Source organism: Ciconia boyciana, chromosome 4 (genome assembly GCF_034638445.1).
Source record: "Ciconia boyciana chromosome 4, ASM3463844v1, whole genome shotgun sequence".
In the NCBI taxonomy this organism is placed as follows: Eukaryota; Metazoa; Chordata; class Aves; order Ciconiiformes; family Ciconiidae; genus Ciconia; species Ciconia boyciana.
The window spans coordinates 26,137,548-26,158,593 of NC_132937.1; the positions used below are offsets into that span (position 1 = coordinate 26,137,548).

Sequence of the window (21,046 nt, forward strand, 5' to 3'; positions counted from 1 at the left end):
ACGCAGGCTCAGCTCTCCCTCAGGCACCTTCCCAAGCCTCCTTCGGTGGGTTTAGCCTCTCCCCACCCCAGCTAACGAAGCTTTGCTCTGTCTGCTTGCGTGGCACCAGCATGCTGGGTCCCGTGGGGCTGCCGCCCCACAAGCAGCCTGGAAAAAACCAGGCTGGTTTTGTTTTTTTTGTGCAGGACAAAAATGTGTTCTCTGGTGGAAGTGTCCACATTTTGTCCAGTATTTCATACGAGAGCCTGTGCTCAACCACTTGGAAACAGAAAGCAGACAAGGGTCCATGGACACAAACGCGGTTATGGCCGGTCGTCACCTAGACCCTCCTCGGCAGGTCTGGCACCCTCCTGGGGAACGACCCGAGGCTCGCCCAAGCAGCCTGCAGGACTCCGGAAAGCTGAAGTTGGAGGAAAAAAATACAGTATCGTGAATTTTTATTACCCCCAAATGAGGTATCAGTCACAAAGCTGAGCCTTCACTTACGGAGGTGTATGGACCGGCGGAACACCTAACTGACGGGGACTTGGTTGGTGCTGAGCCTTCCTCACAGTCCAAACACAAAGAAGAGAGATTTCAGTTCGCTGAGATACAACCCATTACAATAGCCAGGATGTTAAATATGCAAAAAGGAAATCTCTGATTTAAAATATCTAATTCAAATCACGCAGCTCCTATAGGATTTGGGGAAAAAGGTGAATTTGATTTTTAAGATTTGATTTTGTTGCTAAAGCTAAAAAACAGATTTAAATTAGGGCATAATATCTGCCACAACGATTGACCGTTTTCTGCCACACAGATTGACTAGTTTTTCTAAATATTATCTCTAAGGCTAAGATACAGATTTTCATAAACCACCATTTTTCCATTTTTTTTTTTCTTTCCCTTCAGGGACAAAATTCTGCTTGAGACATCGATCTAATCACACCAACTCAGGAAAAAAAGCACACTTTAGACTTACTAGTACACTGAATTTCACAGCATGCTGACTGAAATGTACAGGCCCAAATAAGGAGAATAATGTCACAGGATCCATGCAAATCTGAGTAGCTTTCTGCATAACTGATATAAAAATACGGCCAACAAAACGGCACGCGCTGCGAGCAGGCTCGTTGTGAACAACAAAATCAGTTATTTGCTTTAATCACGCTGTTGTGGTTTTGTTTTTGCTTAAATTAAGTTACTGAGCCAGTTTGCCTAATTTGCTCTGAAAGGCTGCTGTTCAGGTGCTCCACTGATTTATTGCTTCTGTACGCGAGGATCCCAAGCGCTTGCTGGGCTGCATTAATCGCCGCTGCTGGCTCAGCCTATCGGCTCTGCAGGAGGGGCGTGCAATTAGCGGGGAGCGACCTCCTCCTCCCGGGGGTTGTCTCCTCCTTGCCTGGAGTGGCGATTTAAATATTTTCATAATACAGAACTAATGGATCAACAGACATTAGGAAAGGTTACAAGGTAGTTGATGGAGCAAACATGTCCTGTGTTCACCAGGAGTCTCGAGTTTACCCCACGTTAAATTCTATTTTCAGATTAAATACATTTGGGATACCATACAAAAATCTGCAACGCTGGAAACCCCAATTTAACAAAACACGTGAAATACCTGACTTCACACCTCAAGTAATTTTGTGCTCGCTTACTTTTTGTGAGCCTACGTGTGTGTAAAAACAGATTGCAAAGCCACAGTGCATCTTGAAAGGTAAACCTCTAACATACACAGCCACAACTCCAGTAGCAATAGAAATACTGTGAAAATAAATATATTGCTTAGAAAAGGTATTTTAGAAAATGCCTTAGAATCACTTAGAAAAGCGATGAGACTTTTAGAAGATACTACTGAGCGGTGAAGCCTGAATATCAGGCAGTAAATAACACAAAAAAGCAAAAATCCCAAATTGAGGAAAATACCAAAATGTGCAATATCTCACCCATTTCGTAGGGCAACCGCCCCGTACTAGAACCAGAGGCCTGACCTGCCATCCTCATCGCACGCTGCTTATCCCCTCCCACCCTCCCGCACTGCCCAGCCCAGCCCACCCCACCGGCTTTGCCAGCGCCGGCCTCGTCCTCGGGTGGGACAGACGTGGGAGAGGACGGACGGGGACAAGGTGGACACGCACCTACTGCAAAAGCTACTTCCTTAACGGCAAATCTCTGCTTCAAACAGGGATGAGCTAAAGTTCCCGTGTTATTGAAATTGTATTTCCTTTGAAAAATAAGTATTTTCTTCATCCTAAGCTAATGACTTAATTGTTTTGACGGAGGGTTTCCCGAGACGTGGCCGAACAGCCTGAAGGTAACTGCTCAAAGGTGTAACGTTTTACAAACGTGGCTCCCTAATGGAAAAAGCGTCGTAACACCAGGCAGTACAACTCTACACAAGCATGCAGACACGGATATTTCTATTTCTGTCCAGAAATTTCACTTGCTTCCCCTCCTGCCCAACAGGCAAGAAGGTCAGCTGCTACGAATTTGGGACATCATAATGAAAAAATGAAAAACGGTTTCATGAGTTCGCATTAGAACCTCACTGCTGGTTAGCTTATTTAATCCAGAAACCAGCAAAACCGGAGCGTCTGCCACGGATTACACAACGTGGAAACCCTAAAATTCACTTTGGGAGGAGCTACGTACACGTAGCCTGCAAAAACAATAACTGACTCAATGCCGTGAACGTGCTGTCGCGTATGACGCTGACTGAGTTAAAGGGCAAAACGCTTATCATTGATAACGATATCGATGGCAGATGCTTAGAAAAATACACTGCATTAACAACAGAATCAAGTATTTTCATATTCAGGACAGAACAGCCATTCAGATTTATCAGCCCATTAACTTTATAAACACAGCATTAGCTGCAGTTTCAGTGTGATGTGGTGCATCTGTAATGAGAAATTCTTTGGGTGGCATTTTATAATTAAATATCTCGTGAACTATTTGTAAGGTCAACAGAGATTAATGCGGGATGTCAGGCAAGGTCACCGCGTGGACTTCTAGAGAATTCCACCCTCTCAAAAGGCATTATCACAATTATTTTCTTAAATACGGTAAATCACAACGTGCACAATTTCTACAGCAAAAACTCTGCGTGCGTTAACAGTGTAAATGAAGAAGTAATTAATTTTGATAACTTATTTTGAAATAGAAAATATTGTGGCTTTAGGCTACGTGCAATCTCTCCCGTTACTCCGGATAACTCACAGCATAGAGTTTCAGTATACAGTAGCAAAATACGACGATTAAAAAGGTATCACGCCGCAGGCTGAAGGGGAGGAGAGGAAGCAGCAGAAGCGGTTTCTGGAAACGCTGGCGCAGAGGTGGCAGCAGAACGCTGGGGCAGCTCCCAGCTCTCCCCCACCCTGGCACCCCCGGTAGGGAGCGGGGAGGACGAAGCCGTGCTCCTTCCGCAGCGGCTACAGGGCAGCCGCCCAGACTGGGCTTTGGCCGGCAGGTACTGCATGCCGCAGCGCCAGCAAGACAAACCAACAACTGGAAATGGAGGAAAACCAGTAATTTCTTTATCTAAGTGTCACTGGCTCACACCATCCCTTGCGTCCTGCAGCCAGCTTTCGCAAGACCAGACTACGCCTTATCAACTCTTCATCTGTTTTGAAAGGCCCAAAATATTTTCTGTGTCACTGGAAGACAAAGAAATAACTGTATGCATTTTACTATGGTGTCTGAAAATCATAATAGGACGCACATCAAAAAGAAAAAACATAAGTCTGAGTGCGTATGAGGAATTTTGCTTTTTCTTGGTCAAAGAACTGAATTTCTCAACAACCATTCAGTTTTCAAAGTAATTCCTTCTGCAGTATTATACTCGTGGAGTAAAGATGAGAACGGCCTTTTAACAAGTACGATCATATAAGGATAAAACAACCTGAGAACAGCCTTTCCCGGCAAGCGATATTTCTGTTTTCGGTGAGTCTTTGCCTATCCTGTCCCCCTTTGGGCACCTTGCTGGGGTACAATCCCCACACAGCTGTGTGGGGACCAGAGCAGACCTCCAACAGCAAATGTCGGGCTGGGGCGTCAGGCTGACACCCTTCTACTCCGCATCTCCCCTAGAGCGGGTCCTTCGGATGGCCGCGTCGCAGACGGATACGGTGGAAGTGACTCAAACCAAGGCTGTTCCTACTACCATACCATACCTGCTGTCGGAGGCACTGGCGTGTCAGGACTCGGACGTGGCCAAGATTACGAACTAATTAAGCTGAGAGGATGAGGAGTTCATCTTGCTGAAATTTCCAAAGACTTCCCCAATTTTCTCCGCCTCAAAGAGTATAGCTTAAAAATACTTCAGGCCTGCCAAATACAAATCCAAAAGTCATGTAATACTTCTAAAACCCTTAAGAGCGTTTTCTTGTTCTGTGAAAATGGCATATTTGGGAAAAAACAGTGCCGTTTAAATGACTATTTCCTGTCAGGGTACCTGTAAGACGTATTTGCTTGTCAGGAAGGAGGACTCTGTTTCTGACTAAAGCAAATCATTACCCCTAAAGCTCATTAGCGTTCCCTGCTCCCTCGCTCCCCTTCCTCAGGTAATTACTCCCGCCACTGAGGAAAGCGTGAACTTCCCCTCTTGGGCTTCCTAAGCTCCTCCACGCATGCAAACACACACAGATCTGAAGAAATGAGTATTGTTTTTATGACCAAATTTTACAATTCAACTTCCTCTACTTGAGCAAAATATCTGAGAGAATAGTAACCTCTCACCCCTGCGGAAACACGACATTGTACTGCAGGTTCAGGGCAGGTCACGCCGCCAAGACAGCAATACCGACTTTAACCAAATTCTTATAGGAAGGGCTGTACGTAAAATGTGATGAAGATGATCAATTTTACTGCTCATGCCATCATAAACCAAAAGTATAACCCAGTACCTCCTGTATTTTTTTTCCTCCAACTAGTCTTTATTTCTGACCTTCTTCTGGCTCTTCATCCAATGCAGATATTACTTTATAGCCCTGATCTAAGTTTCCAGCATTTTAGCATGTCAAGCTTCATCTACGTTAAAGACTGCATTTCGACCTATCAGTCAGCCAGAAAGTTCTGCGGTGTTTCTGAGATTATGATTAATAGGAGTTCAAAGCTGGAGTTCATAACTCTGCTAACAAAACCAGCTCGCAAATAGACAAACAAAGATACTGGAGGAAAGAACTTGTGAGGATCAAAGACGGGTTCAAGTGTCTCGGCCATGCTTCTGACAAAGCACCACCACCAACTACCAGCTGACATCAGACCTATACAACTGTGAGAATGGCAAAGACAAGGCACTGCTGATGGAAATGATCTGACTTCTCTTCCATGGAAGATTAGGCGACGTGAGGCTTGATAGCCTTTTGGAAGCGAAGCATAAATGAAGCCAACTTTGCTCATGGAGCGTGCCACTGGAAGACTGGAGAAGACAAAGCTGATCTCTGCACCACCAACAGCTTCCAAACAACGTAGAGAGCACTCTGCACTGTGTGGAGTCTAATAAAGATGTCAGCATCCTCTTATTTTAGGAAGCTCCGAAGGACAAGCAAAGCTTACTTAGACTCTGTGCCCAAATATCAGCCTGGAAAGAGAAGAAGTCTGACTCAGCCTTGCACGGCAACAGCAAGACAGGGAAGAACCTGTTTTGTCCAACGTAAGATCCCTTGTGCTGGCTGATCCAGAGACACGGGAAAGTCTTCTCCATCCTTGCATTTCCTGATACCATTTGAAGAGACAAACAGCTTAGAAACTTAAACTGGGCAATAAAGCAGAACACAGGAGAAAACAAATAAAGACACAAAATACCCCCCCAATGACCCCAGTTTAAAAAAAAGAATTAAAAATACAAGTATTTAAAGCAGAGTTCTGTATATGTGCAAGAAACTGTAAAAGAAGAGGAAGCAGAGAACTGCCAGACTTTTTATTTCAGCTTGCAAAGGGCTGACAGCACAGTCCTGTTTACTAAAGCAGCGGAGCTACAAATGAGTTATGAAGATGTCAGTTGAAAAAATGACAGACCTTTCCCTAGATTTCTCAGAAACATGACTTGGTTTGTGAAGTGCTGCACAGCCAACCCTGCGCTTCCACAGTGTCACAACCAGGACCGCGCATCGTTCAGACGCGAGCACTGTGCTGTGTGTGCATGCTCTCTCAACCAGCCTTTCCTTTGCCTTTCAAAAATCAGTGGAAGAAGCGCCACGCTTCATGGAAGATGAATTTCAACCATCTGCTGCGTGGAAGATGGAGGTTGTGCCTACGCCAGCGACTTAAGCAGTACTCCATGATGTTCTTGAGCTTCTGAACACGACCTTCTCCAATGCAGTTGAAACGGCTCCCAGCTCAGTGCTGCTGTGTGCCAACTAACTCCCTCCGGCACAACTCCTGGGCAGGGCTCAGGGCTGCGTGGGCAACGGGCCGCTCCCCACGGGCAGGCGGCACACCACCACGCTTTCTGGAGCCCAAGGGAATTCACCAGCATGGGCGCAAACCATCCCATGCCAACAGGCCTCAACAGAAGGGAATGGTCTACAATATGCTTAATCTGTTAGTACAGTAACAGAGCTATGTTTACCTATTATTGTTACGGTATTACATTACCGCATAACTAAAAAGGCAGCACTTCCCTGCACTTCATTAAAACAAAAATATAAAATTTATCATCATTATGAAACTCATTATCTGCATATTTTATAGGAAAATGAGTTGGAGTAGAAAATGACTAGGAAAAAAACCAGTTTGTACTACTCTCCAGTACAAGCAAGCAGACACATAAGAAATGAAACCAACACAAAGCATGCCCTCAGTCATGCTGTGGCAGACAAGGCCTTCAAGACTTCTTGTGCTAAATGGACAGAACACTGCTCTGCCAGGCTATCGGCACTCCTCCGCACCGTTTTCAGGTTTGACGCACTGAACAACGCACTCGGGAGGGAAGTGTGTACAGCTCATGGAACCAGGGCTCCAGACGGAAGGACAGTCCCCCTCTTTTATCATTACTACCAGTCCTCCCCGGTAATAGCTTTGAGCTGAGACAATACACTGGTTTTCAATTATTTGGGTTTTTTTCCACTTTTCCTCAAAGGCACTTGGGCATCAGGTGAAGACTGAACTAGAGCAGGAGGAGAAATCCACTGCTGTGGAATTATTTTATAGCTAAGCAGATAGCGGATGTTTTTTCAAGCAATACTGGCAATGAGTCGGTAGCGCGCCAGAGAGCTCTTACAGAGATGACAAAGGGGACTTTTGCCAGACTCCACATAAACCAAACAAATACCAGCACGCTCAGGAACCTGGCCAAAATAATTGTATGAACCCCGGGCGCTGTAGTTGCATTCGCCTCTATTAGATTTTGCAACATTAACATCGAATAGTCAATGCACGGATATGTAACCATCTTAGATAAGGTCACATTTACTGTCCGTACTAAGGATAATTACATCAACACCGCAGTACTAATTTTGATATGGGACCGGAATGTAACACTTTACACAGCACACCTGGAATTCCTCCATTTTCTATTCAATTCATCTGGCTTTGATTTTTACATCAGATATCTTGCACGCTTCCCCCTACACACACTCCTCATTGCCAAGTGTGTTTTTCTATAGCCTACTGATCCACATCCTAAAACATCTGTGTGTGAAGTAAGCCAACTTGCCAGCGCTCAGTTGCAGGGGGAATGACTCCACTAAGAGCAAGACCTACCAAGTGCTGGAAAAGAAGATTAGTCAATGGAAGAGGCAGGATGAGCACTGACGCTCTCCTCTCTCTCTCTCTCCTAGCCCGAGGAATGTTTTCAGGATTAAAAAAAAAAGCACGAATTACATAAACGCAGTCCTAAATGCAAGCATTTAGGTTTAACTGGAGGGGAATACAGGATGTCAGAATTTCAGCAGAAGAGCTGGCTGATGCCAGAAAGCCCCAGACCGGTTCTCCCCCGCGGTCGGTGCCTCCCTCCCAGCAGCACCACTGCAAATCCCATGCCCAGTCACCAGCTCTGCCACTCCGTTCCGCTCGCTCTGTCAGCGCCCATTTCTTGGCAACCTCTTGTTGTGGTGTTGCTTATCGTACGTTCAAAATTTCTACTCTATCTTTTCCGGTGAAAGGATATTTTAAGTGAACTGGTTTGTACCGAAATGTAAACACCACCCCTTCCTCCCCGTCCCCCTGCCCCAAACACCAGAGCAAGGGACCGTAGTATCCTGGGTTACTCACACGTATGCCTTGCCAAGGAATAATTTGATCCACCGCTAGTCAAACCAAATCCCTCGGGAATTTGACTGGAACTGCGTGGCCGAGTGAGAAGTTTTGGAGGTTCAATTTCAGCTCCAAATTCTGCCCCGATCACCCCCAGCAGCACGATGGCCGTGGCTTGCTTCCGTCTCTCTTCATAGGACGTAGATATTTTTTTCATTTGGGGGAGACCGGACAGACAACCTAGAATGAAAAGTAAGAAACATGAGAAAAATCAAAAGCGGGGTTGTTCTTTAACCCTCCAAACAACATCGTGTTTCCCAGAGAAAATAAGAGGTTTCTGTTTAACTTAAATCATGTCTTCGGGACCGTTACTGCCCTTACCAGGATTTTCGGCTGCTGGAGATGATTCCGTTTTCCTTCTCAAAACCTACAACGTACGATAACAGTCTAAACACCACCTACTGCAAGGCCTGTCTTCAATGAAACCCACCCTTCAGAAACGGTCAAGATCTCACAGAAAAAAAGAGCCACCAGAAACCTGTCCAATTTCAGTTTTATTTGTTCAGTTGATAAGACATCTGTGGAATTCTGTGTTTGTCTACTTTTTTTGCAAAAGGCGAGTTTTGGGTTGCTTCTTGTTAATTTTAAATTCATGTAACAACTTGCTTCTTTTTTTTTTAAAGAAGATGGAGTTTTCTGAGAACTTCTTTATATTATATAAAAGCATCTTTTTGTTTTAGGATCCATCATCACATTCAGATTCTTACTAACTTTTAGCTAACAGTATATGCCGTTAAACCAAACTAGTATTTTTGTACAGTTACGTTTTGTACATGGTATTTTAACAAACATTCTTAAAAACAGTGAAGAAACCTCACTGTATTATGAATTTTAAACGAAACTGAATTTTACATCATTAGTCTAATATAGCCCAGGGATTTTTAATTTCACCAAGCAGATAAAGTTTATTTTTTGGGGAGCAAAGAAACAAAATCTTAGAAGAAATTGACCGGAATGAAAATCCCGTATTCATTTACTCTGACAAGTACATCTCACTTTTACCTACAATACTAATTCACTGCCTACTAGGAAATGCCCTACCATATATTCTACAAAAATAATGAAGTCTTAATCCTTCTTACAGCACACCGCTGTTAAACCTTTGCCGAGAAGTCGGAAGGCACCACCTGGCACTGCACGCGACTTAGCAGCCTTGCAGACTAACGAAGGGTGAATTAGCGAGTCGCACTCTACGTCTCTCTCTGCTAATGACATGCACGTGGCTCGATAGGAAACGCAACGTTACCTACCAGAAAGCTAACCAAATTCTAGAACCTGTGTTACAAGACCATCCTCGTTCAGGCAACCACACTGCGGCTGTGACAGCGCTGTGCCGGCCAAGAGGGAGAGAAAGACAACGGAAAGCTTAACAATGGTAGGGGAGGAAAAAAAAAAGAAAGAAAAATCAATAGTAACTGCCTCCAGAGAAAGAAGGATGAAAACGGGCTGCAACAGACAAAGCAAACCACGCAACCCTTTTAATTGTTTAGCAATGGCTTATCCCGCTCCCACCGCCCGCAGACGCCAGTTTCTGGCTAACGTCTGCACGCAGTCCCTTTGCACGTCAGCCTTCCCGCAGCCTCTCTTCCCCAGCGCCCGGGGAGCGCGAGAGCCGCAAGCGGGTGCGCGGCCGCTCCCGCAGAGCCGGGCGCGCCGGGGCCCGGCACACCCCCTTTCCTGGGGACCCCGCCGAAGGGCATCGCTGCCGGCCGGCGCATGACTGATGGCGGCTCCCTCCCTGCTCCCCGCGGCCGCCTCTAGCCCAGGTGCTCAGACAGAGCCTGGTGTGACATCTTAGATCAAGATGAATTGGCACAAACTCCTGATCCAAGATTGTTTTATACCATTTAATTTAGTTTCTTCCCCTGCTTGGATGAGCACAGCTCTGGTTATGGATTTCTATTCTAATGTGCTGCAGCAGGCGCGGGGAGCAGGCAGCAGAGCAGATGCTGGAGCAGGGGACCGCGGGATGCTGATCAATAGGCGAGGCGCTGACCCCGGCCACGCCGCCCGCGCCGGCCACGGCTCCCGGGCGAGGAAGAAAGGAAGAGCGAACACATGTGCTGCTTCCAGTAGGAAATTAAACGGCGGGGGCACTCGGTGCTGCGCCCTCCCCCCGCCCCGCCTTTCCTTTGATTACAGCGATATGAAGTTAACCCTTCGTGAGATCCCGAAGGACGGATTTCAGAGCGTCCTTCAAATCGTAGGTCCGACTCAACAGAACTTTCACATTTCAACCGCTAACAGCAAATACCAAACCAGCGGGCATCCGCCGGCTCCGTCTCAACCCGCGCCTCCGCCGTCCCTGGGACGGACACCAGCCCTGCCGTCGCCCAGCACGCGACGAGACCTTCCGCCTGCAATTAATACGGGATCCGGCGAGAAGACTCCCGGGCCCGCGGCGGCGCGGTGCTGTGCGCTCGGCGTGGACTCGCAGCTGAGCTAATTCCTGCTGCTGACCCCGCGACTCCAGCACCCAGATGTCGAGGAAATAACTCTTTGTTAACCAAACAATAAATTCCAACCAGAACAGGGTGGGAAATATTCTTAGAGTGTTTCATTCGCAATCTGCCATATGATAGTCTTTACCCTGCTCACTGCTGCAGCATAGGATTTTCCATCTCAAAAAAACCCAAACCCAAGAAACTAAAAAAACCCCCAATACAACAACCACCCCCCCCCCCAAACCAACAACCCCCAGCAACACCCCTCCCCAAAACCTCCAGATGAGAGGGGGAAAAAATCCCCCTTAAATATTTTTGTCCTTTTTTTTTTTTTTTTTTTTGTAAATTACTAGCAGAAACACACAATTAATTGTAATGATTTCCTACAAATAAACTGACAGCCATTTGGGAGATTTTAAAATGAAATAATGTCTATAAAAGTAGTCCTTTCTACAGTTTCATTTGTCTCATGAAAATTTGGTATTTTCTCACAGCGACGTGCCTCCATTTAATCATGCTAAAGGGTGACACAGAGATCCATTTTCTTGACAGGACGGTTGATCACCCTATCACAGTAAGAAAATTAATAACCTCAAATAGCTCTATGTGGAAAACAGAAGCTACACTGGTGAAAGGACAAAAACGTTCTACATTTTAGTTGTAAAAATAACACACTTCCAGATCCACACGCCAACAGAGAAACCTATCGTGGCCATGCATTTACCCAGCTGGGTTTTCTTGAGACAAAACGACCGTATGAAATATTTCAAAATATCTCAGTTTTTGAGAATCAAACAGCCACAACTGCTTAGAAGAGACAGCTTTACAGATAGCACGAAGCAGCGTATTTATTAAGGGTTTAAAATATAGGTAAAATATTTCAGAAGTTTAAATTGTTTAAAAGGCCGTGAGATATTGATTACTTCATTTAAAAAGCAGTCAGAGAGTGCAGCCACGAGGTCAGGATAAATTTAACAGTTTGAAGCACTTTACTAAATAACTCTAAAGATCATGTTAATTGGCTTTGCACAGTTCTTGGGTAAAATTAATTTTATCCTAGCTTACAATAAAAGGATTAAAAGACAAATTAAGTTCTCCAGGTTTAACTGGAATAGGAATCAATGGATTTGAATTAAGGCTGAAGGCGGTTTTATGAGAGATGGACTGCTACCAGATACTTTATATCTGCTATTAGGCGCATACTGATGGTACTCCCGCGCCGTATCAGGTATTAAAGCCTCGCAGAAGCGGGTGCCAGACCCATTCATTACGATCCACCACACCGTCCGCGCGCACGGTGCTGCTGCGGCGGTTCCGAGCACAGAAGGGCGGCCTCCGGCAGCCCCGGTCCACCAAAACCGTGCCCAGCCCTGCTCCAGCAAATGGCTACCGTCAGAGAGCCACCCAGCCACAGCACGGTGAACGACAGCCCAACACCACTAAATGGGGGGTTGTAATTACGTCCAATCATTTACACGTGATCACCGAGATTCAGACACAACGTTTAATGGGCGTAAAACTCTTTAAAGTGAAAAACCCTAGGAAAGATGTTGCAGTAGCTGCATTTCCATTGCCATACGCTCCGATGGCCGAGAGAGAATCCTCATCCGAGCTCAAATACAGAAGAGACGCACAGCGCCAGGTACGCCACAGCGAGGGTCGGCGGGCTTTCGGCAGCAGTAAGCCCGTTAAAGTACACAGTATTTTGAAAACATATATTATATTTGAAATGAATAAAATAATTTGCTTGAGACCACAAATGTACCCTGAATCAAATGCGGTAGAGAACTCAGACCTTGCGTCCCAACCTGGTTTTTTAAGGGTACAAAGAAAACCGACAACCAAAGCCCTCTCGATTTTTGTCACGGTTTGTATTTCCCAGCACTGAATGCACGCAGTCAGAAATCGCTACCTATAGGTGAAAGCTTGCAAACTGAACTCCGTGAAAAGCATCGTCACTTTTCCCTCCTGCCTGGCAGGTCCCTCTCTCCGCATTTCTTTTGACAAGTTTTCTGTTTATTAATGAAGGGGAGGTTTGTAACTGGGCAGGTTGGGGTAAGGGTTTCCATCCATCCTTCCTTTTCCTCTTTCAGGCCTGAACAAATATATAGTTAGTTAAATTCAAGAGAATCCTCGCAGTCCTTTGGGAAGTGAACACACACCAAAATGTGGCAGACACAGAACTTATCAGCAACAACCACAGAAACTCTTCACTTTTGCAACTGTAATCGTTTCTCGGTACTAGATGGGATATTATAAAAGAACACACACGAGCTACGGGGGGAAACGCAACTCTGCTTACATTCATCTTGGCTGTCAAAAATTTAAAATATTTCTTCTTGTCAATTGTACTATTTTCTTACAGTAAATAAATTTACATAATGCTCTGCTTGTGACCTAAAAAGGAAATGGCAATAAACTTTAAGAAAACTATATACTAAATGTGCCTATGAGACACACTTATCCTTACCTTGAATTGTTCAGGATTCTTGAAGCCATGCTATGGGTTTGCCTACATTTCTGGTTTTTAAGATTACACACAGAAGAATAATTACAGTAATTTCAGCACCTCCTGGAAGCTTATAAAGCCAGAAAGCTCACAATAAATCAGAACTGAAAAATATTATAAAGAAATAACAGTAACAGAAAGTGACCACGAGGAAAATGCGGAAAGACAGGGAACAATCTATTTTATCTAGCCTTATGAAAACTGCGGTTACTCGTTACTAACCTCACATTTTTAAAAGTATTTTGATTGCTTGGCAGTGAGGCCATTCCCATACCCACAGCTCCCTCCACTGGCACAGCAGGGACGGCTCCTCCGCCAGCCCAGCGCGGCAGTCGTGCGGACGCCGGACGGCTGTGACCCCGCGCACCGCCGGAGCTCCGCACAGCTTCCTCCCACCGCGTTACTAAAACATATTAAGTGACTCCACAGAGTCTCTTCTCGTCGCTACAGTTTGGCTTAGGTGGAATAACCGCCTTGGGTTTTAAGAAAATTACGCACCTTCCCATCACAGCGACAACAGCGGCAGCAGCGACAAAAAGCAAACTCAAAACCCACCACACCCCAAGACGACGGCGTGGATTTTGGACGCAGGTCTTTCGCGTACAAGTCACCTTTGCTAAATATGCTTCCGGTAATTCAAGTTACATTTTCTCAAATATTAGCTGTTCCTACTACCAGAGTGCAAATGCAATACACATGAGAAAACTTGGTCCAATAGAAGGAAAAATAAATCCGTGCCTAAGGCCACCTTTCCGCGGACTCTTTCCCGCTGCGCAAGCCTCTCCTCAGCCCAGGAGCCGACGTTCCTGCCGGGCAGTGCCGGCGCAAGGGGCCGGTGGGGAGCTGCCCCTGGAAGCCCTGCCGGCCCCACCAAGACAGTCAGCTCTCGCCGCGCTGCTTCCCTCGGTCGCCCCGTGCGCTCAGAACGCTTCTACTGACGAGTGCGCTGAACACCACGGAAAGGCTTCTTCCGATGAAATAACGTATCGGGAAAAACTGTGAGAGGACATGCACCTGCGTGAAATATGCCACCGTGGGCTGCCAAACACCCGCCCAAGTTAAAGCTACCTTTGTCAAGATTTCACTTACGCGCTCATTCTTCTGCCACTTACAAGAAAAAGGCAAAGATACAAAGCTTTTTCTTTGGAGCAACTTATTTCTATTTTCAGTCTTTTGTTCACTGATAGCGAAGAAATATCTGCAAATACGGAAAACCGACACATTCCTGAAGCTGTGACCCTTACCTCTTATAAACCAGAGCAACTCCCGTGTCTTCAATGTATTTATGAGATCTACATGAGTGCAGACAGCTCACGTATTTTGTGAAACTAATTTTTTTTTCCTCCCACATTAAAAAAAAAACAACAAACCAACTTCCAACTTGACTGCCACCATGACAGAAACCTGGCAATGCAGTGGCAGGTTAGAGAGACCTTATCTGTGATTGCTAACTCTGAAATCTAATATTTATCGCTATTAAGCATTCTTTATCACTTTCATTTTTGCTGTTCTCCTAGTACTTCACCTTGGGCTGTTCCAGGAAGCGCATATGAGATGGAGAACCAGACACAGATTTCAAACACTAGCTTGCTCATTACGACATAACGCATTTTGTCATCAACCTTTTTACTACTCCTTTAACTGAGACCAGAACTATAAAAGATTAAAAACAAACTACACTGCAGCATTATCTATCTATAGTTCAAATGCACACTGTTTGAATGAAATTTGCTCAAGAGAAGAAGTACAAGCATTTTAGTGTCAAAACAGTTACTATTTTTAAATTAAATCTTTTGCTGTGTTTGATAAAGATATCTGCTTTCAAACTATTAATAGGGAAGAGCCACATAAGAAGAAACCAAGACATTTTATGAAAATTTCCTGCACATTTTTATTACTCTTACTGCTAAGTTGCATGTGCTTTAAAAAGAGATACGTATACGTTTAGATAATGAAAGAGGACTTGCTAACACCACTTGAAAATAAAGTTAGGTAAGGGTGTGCAAAAGAATTGCTCTGGAATCAAAACAAAAGCTGGGGTTTGGGTGTTGGGTGTTTCTGGTTGGTTGGTTTGTTTTGCTTTTTTTTTTTCCTCCCCCAAAGGTCTCCTCCCTACTGGCACGCTGAGCTGATTTATTTGATAATGCCCGTCTTGTTATTTTCTTTTCGTGTCCGCAGCCAAGTATTTGAAATAATGAAGCATTGTTACTACTATAAAAACTGGAAGTGTTTAAACTTGATTTTTCTAATATTTCATAGGACATCTTACAACAGACAAGTTTAATTATTAAATATCAGTAAGTCACATAGCTTTGTATTATTAAAGGCAGGACATTTTCTGGTTTACTTTTTGATAATACGTTCCCTGTGGGATGCCAGTAATATGGTTTCATGCAGGTAGCCAGCTGCAGCAGCTTCAAAAGAGAGGAGAATTATAAAACCTCTCATGGTGAATAATAGTATTCATTAGGTGAGTATAAAGTATTATTTTTAGAAAAGACTGTTGCAGCCACCAAGAGATTTACAAAAATTGGAGGGGGGGGGAGTTCATCTTCATTAAATCTTTCATTTAAGACCCTATCTCAAATCAAAGGGTCTGACCCCCCCACCGACCTCAGGCCAGACACCCGGGGAGGTCAGAGTCCACATGTGAATCCCCACAGTTTATCCACGTGGTACACCGAAACATGCGCTACTGAAAAATGGCCATGTATTTGTTAATTAAATTTTTCAGGATAACAAAACCTGTCAGGAATCTGTTAGCCTCCAATCAAAGCATTACATAGCAGCGACTGGCAGCCTTAAGGGTTAAGACACTGGATTTCTTCTGCATAGGTGGTGCTATTTTAAGCCAATAGTGTGTTTAAATCCACACCAATGAAATCAATACAGCACTGCTCTACTCAAGGTGAGACCAAATAAACCTGTCGGAAGCTCTGAGAAATGGGCTTTGCAGTACACACCGAGCGCTAAGTGCCTTTCAGCCCAGAGATCTGTCATTAAATAATCATTAGCCATCACTCATTCTTCCTAAAAAGCTCAACGCCTGAACTCCTCCGGTACCGGCCAGCAGCAGCGCAGCCCCCGCGCTCATTAGCGCCTGGGGCTGGTTGCGCCGCTCCCGCGGCCCAGCGCACCGGGGACAGCAGCTCCGCTCCGCTGCCAACGCCGCGCTCGCCCACCTTCCAGCCCGCCAGGCCTGCTTCAGGCACCAAGCACGCCCCGAAGGTTTTACAAACTCAGTTACTGGGCTTTACCTGCAACGAGACAAGAGACCAACGTGTAGCACGGCTCCATTCGCGTTGACCCACGCACCTAGGATTTACCCAAAGCGTTCTGTACCTTGGAAAAGCTGGGCAGCATCGCCTAAATCCCAGGCTGCTTCACGCCTTCAGATGAAAGCTAGTGATAGATGACATGTATTAATTACTCTCATACAGTTATAGATTCTTATCTGGCCTCACCGCAACTTTTTTCTGCAGTAGGAAACGTTGACTTGAGTGCCAATGATTACTTTATAACAAAGCCATATGAAACTAGCAGCAAACTGGTTTCGCCTGTGTAACTGCAAATACTGAGGTTGCCGTTGTCAGTCACTGTCTGTCTAACGTACTAATAAAAACCCAGGAGACATTTAACACTGAATACCTGAAGCAAGGAAAACAATAATAAATTTCATTTGTGGATTACACAGGCATAGAGCTTAACCTGTTTTCTCTCAGCAATAAACGTTCCTTTTTTCACCAGTGCTTTGTGAACTCTGTGCTGAAAACATCTGTTCGCTTTGCAAAAGCGAGCGAACAAATTAGCTGTTCTCTTCAGTATGAATGTGTTTTCACCAACAGGCTCGACTAAGCAATCATCTTAAACTAATTTAATTCTGTTGTAAGCCACGTAGCCCAAAGTATTTAATAACTTGAGAATTAAATTTTACCAGTGACATTTGATTGTTCCGTACCACATCTGAAAACCACAGCCGTCAGTCATGTATCAATTGTCCCCTAACCTCACTGTTTCCATTTTTACGTGCAGTTTTGTGCGGCAATTTCCAGAAATCTGTGTTTCTCTTCATTACCGTCTACATAAATGAGTCAAATAAAAGCATTTCCAATGTTCATCGTACCTTTTCAAAATTTTGATTATAACCACTGTAACGTCACTTCTAATAAGGGAAGTTGTGATGCAGTAACTCAGCGCTGCGAGAACAGCAAGTCACGCTGAATAAAACGTGCCTGATATTTCCCCATCGGAACAGCAGAATCCATTTTGTCTGTGACTGCTTCCCCGCTCTCAGCCCTGCAAGGAAGCAGCATCCTCACCCATTTTGTGCTCCCAGATGCTGCAGCACAGGGAAATATTCCGTCACAAAAGGAAGGGCACAGCAGAAGAGGAGATTCCAGTGAACTGCAACGGATTGGAACGGTGGCTCAAAAACTACTTACTCTCTGTAGAAAAGCACATTTTGCACGTGAGCCCAGCAGCCTTACGAAAATTAGCGATGTCTGTCTTACAGCTTTCTAAATGAATGACAACTCTGAGCATTTAAATAACTCTACCATTAAATTATACACAATTTGTAATTCCATCGGGGAAACCAAATATTACCGAATAGTGAAAGACCGCATTATTAACATTTGTATGAGAAGTAACTCATTTGCACATAACTAAAGCCACATGAATGTAAACATAAGATATATTTTTTTCAACAGCATTTAATAAGCTGTTAATAAGAGACAATTAAAGAAATTTATTGTTGCGTTTCAGATCTCTCTAGACATAGGTAAGACTTCAATAAAATCGGTACAGATCTGGACTTCACATTCTGAAGGGTGGTTATTATTTTATTGAAAGGAATGTTAAAACTATTTTAAATCATAGTCATTTTGAAACCGAATGGCAACTTTTCTGATGCTTTATGAAAAGATGTTGTCGCTATTGGAAATCAGTAGGAAGACAGAAGAAATCAGATAGCTATGATTTGCCAAGATCAATAAGAAATCGAGCAATATCAGAACCCATACTCTTTAACTTTTACATATTAAAATTCAACTTGCATGTGAACAGAACGTTAAGAATTTCCAGGAGAAAACACATGACGTGCCCTGATATTTTTCTGACCTATCTATCATATCATGTCTGACGATTTAAGGTATTTTGCTTTTAAGACCTTTCTGATTTCGACAGATTAAAATACATTCCCCCTGCTTCAAGACATTATTTAATTTGAAATGATTTAATACATCCTTCAGAACATTCTGTAACACAAAAAAAAAATCACTGCCAAATATTTATTTGCAGGCACCTCCTACGATGCTTTGCATCAGCCATCGCTGGGAGGGACGGGGGGAGCTTTCGGCTGCAAAGCCCCAAACCTGCACTTAGGGAACCGTGGTGGGAGAACGCCATGTAGTGTTGAGCAGCACCCCACAACAAAACAAGTTTTGCTCTACAGAAATAGTCAGGGAAAAAGGAAAGCTTTTAGCAGCATGACAAAGAGGATTTAGACTGAGATGAGGGTTGCAATTCATCAGGATTTTTTTCCCCCAACTTAGCCCACAAAGAAATGCGTAGGGAAGTACTTGTCAGCACGGTTCCAGTGCCTTCGCATACAGCCTTTGCACTCCGGCTACATCCTGCTACGACGCTACAGGTACACAAACACATTTCAGATCTCCCCCTGCACCTATGGATGGAAAGGAATTCCACTAATACTGTGAAACACGTTTTAATATTTATTTCTCGCTTGTTTAGCAATATAGAGAGTCTTTAGACCGATATTCTTTAATAGGCATAAAAATTATTTAAACCATAGTAGACTTTACCTTTCAGGGGATCATTTTAATCAAACAGTGAAACCAGCAAGACGTAATTCTCATTTTCTGATTCACTGTCACCTAACACAGCAAGAAACCGGAGAAAGCAAGCATCTCCCCGAGAGGCAGGTGGGGTTCTCAACGGGAGCAAGAGGCGGCAGCAGGGAGGGAGGAAGCCCCAGGGCAGTGCCAGAACCGCACCGGCCCCGCAGAAGCCAAAGGCCGTCCACCGTGGCCGGGGAGCCCCGGGGCCGAGCCGGTGCGACGCACGGCCCTGCGAGCGGTTGCCGCCCCGCAGCAGGACGAGGTCGCGGGCTGGTGCGGGCAGGGAGGGACCCGGCGCTGCCTTTCAGCAGACACGATTTACACACGGCTTTATCGAGGGCTCCAGCGCTGAATACAGAACACACTCTATTTGGCTTTCAGTCAATTAAGCTTTAAGCTGTCAGCAAACAAGACTTTTAAGTTAATTTTGAATCACCACAAATCAAGTTGAAGGTTGTGAAAGGGCACGCTCACATGCCGGCATGAAAAAAGGCAGTTTAATTGCCTCTGAATAGCTATTATATGCTGCAATTGGCCTATTGAATCTTAGATGATCTATTTATTTATCAAAGTGCAAAGACTGGTAAAAGAATGGAACGTATGAACTTTAATCATCTTCTCTCTTGCCTAAGTAGGTAAAATTACAGTTTTTGCATATTAAAAGTACTACTGAAATTACAAGTCTTTTAACACAGTTCGATATGTTTGCATTATATCTTATTTTTGAATAGTTACCACTGTCCAAACTACAGCCCAAATGTGAAAACAAGCAATTTCCAATACAATAAGGTATTGCCTTTTTTTTTTTTAAACTTCCATCAGGTTTTTCATATACTATGTAGATAACTGATGCTTTGAACCTGCTCGCCTGAAAACCTGACTATCCAGAAGAAGGTATAGAAAAGTGCTATAAAATGTTATAAAACCAGCTGCTGTTAAAACATGTTACAAAAAACTGCTGTAAATTTCATACCAGACCTCTGTCTTCATGAAAAATACTTTTCTTTAGAATAAAATGACATCAGACAGCACCCACAGGAATGGGTCTTTAGAACTTGTTTTCATCAATCTACCTAGAAAAACCGCAACACAAACTAAGGAAATACCATTTTTAAAATGTATCAATAGAACTAATTAATATTAAGAACATCCTCTCACTTTGCTGTGACTAATCCTGTGCTTAAAATACACAGTTAACCATGGAACGCTGGTTTATCAAGACAATGCATATACACGCGCAGATCAAACAGTAACGTCCCAAGTTATTACAAGTGAATGGACACAACTTCTCTTTTTGTAACTGACTACAAGACGACGCTTTCAAACATGACGAGTCCAACCAGCAGCAATTCTTCACTTGTTAAATGAAGCAAGATTTTGACTAGGTATTCTCCTTCCCTTTTAATCCCACTCACGGAGCCTGGGGGAATTCTCACCACGTGTCTTAGGTACCTGAAGGACAACCCAGGACCCTAATTTCCCAAAACAACCCCAGAGTTACTGGAAAGAGGCAGGGAAGGACATTCAGAACACCAAAGTCAGGTGCTTAAAGGGGCAGGCTGGTACCCACTGTTTATTGTTCTAAACGTCACCCTGGTACCCGGTACAGCTTTTGTTTTTCATCGCTCCTCTCACCCTGGGGGAAGATTCACAACCTGAAATTGTGAGCACAGCTCCCTTACCCACTTAACATTGACCTCACTCAAAACCCTCCATGTTTTGCGTTCTTCCCGTCATCAGGTCCTGCAAAACTTGCGTGAAGAAGTGTGGTTTGCATGTAAAAATTATGCATAGAAGAATTATGCATAGCTAAAAAACGCCTTCAAAAAAATAATTGAAAAATAGTGAAAAAGATCTGCCAATGATAGAGGAAAAATAACCAAAACTAAGCGTACGAAAAGTTGACTGTTCTGGCACTGGAAGAGACCACGTGTAAGGAAATGGTGCGTTTATGACCGCATCTCTCATTTCGCATCTGCATTTAACCAAGCTGTCGGATA

The 21,046-nt window shown here is 44.2% G+C and overlaps 1 protein-coding gene across 11 annotated transcripts in view; it reads right to left on the minus strand.

Annotated features, from left to right (window-relative positions):
- The window catches only part of WDR7 (WD repeat domain 7), a 149,037-nt gene that overhangs the window by 61,600 nt on the left and 66,391 nt on the right, over positions 1-21,046 (minus strand). For all 11 annotated transcript variants that reach the window (XR_012042405.1, XR_012042404.1, XM_072861013.1 and 8 more), the window contains one exon: positions 8,194-8,415. Coding sequence is in view for 9 of the 11 variants with exons in the window: in XM_072861013.1 (XP_072717114.1) it covers positions 8,194-8,415 (222 nt within the window). In the remaining 2 variants the exon portion in view is untranslated. The remainder of the gene's footprint in view (positions 1-8,193; positions 8,416-21,046) is intronic.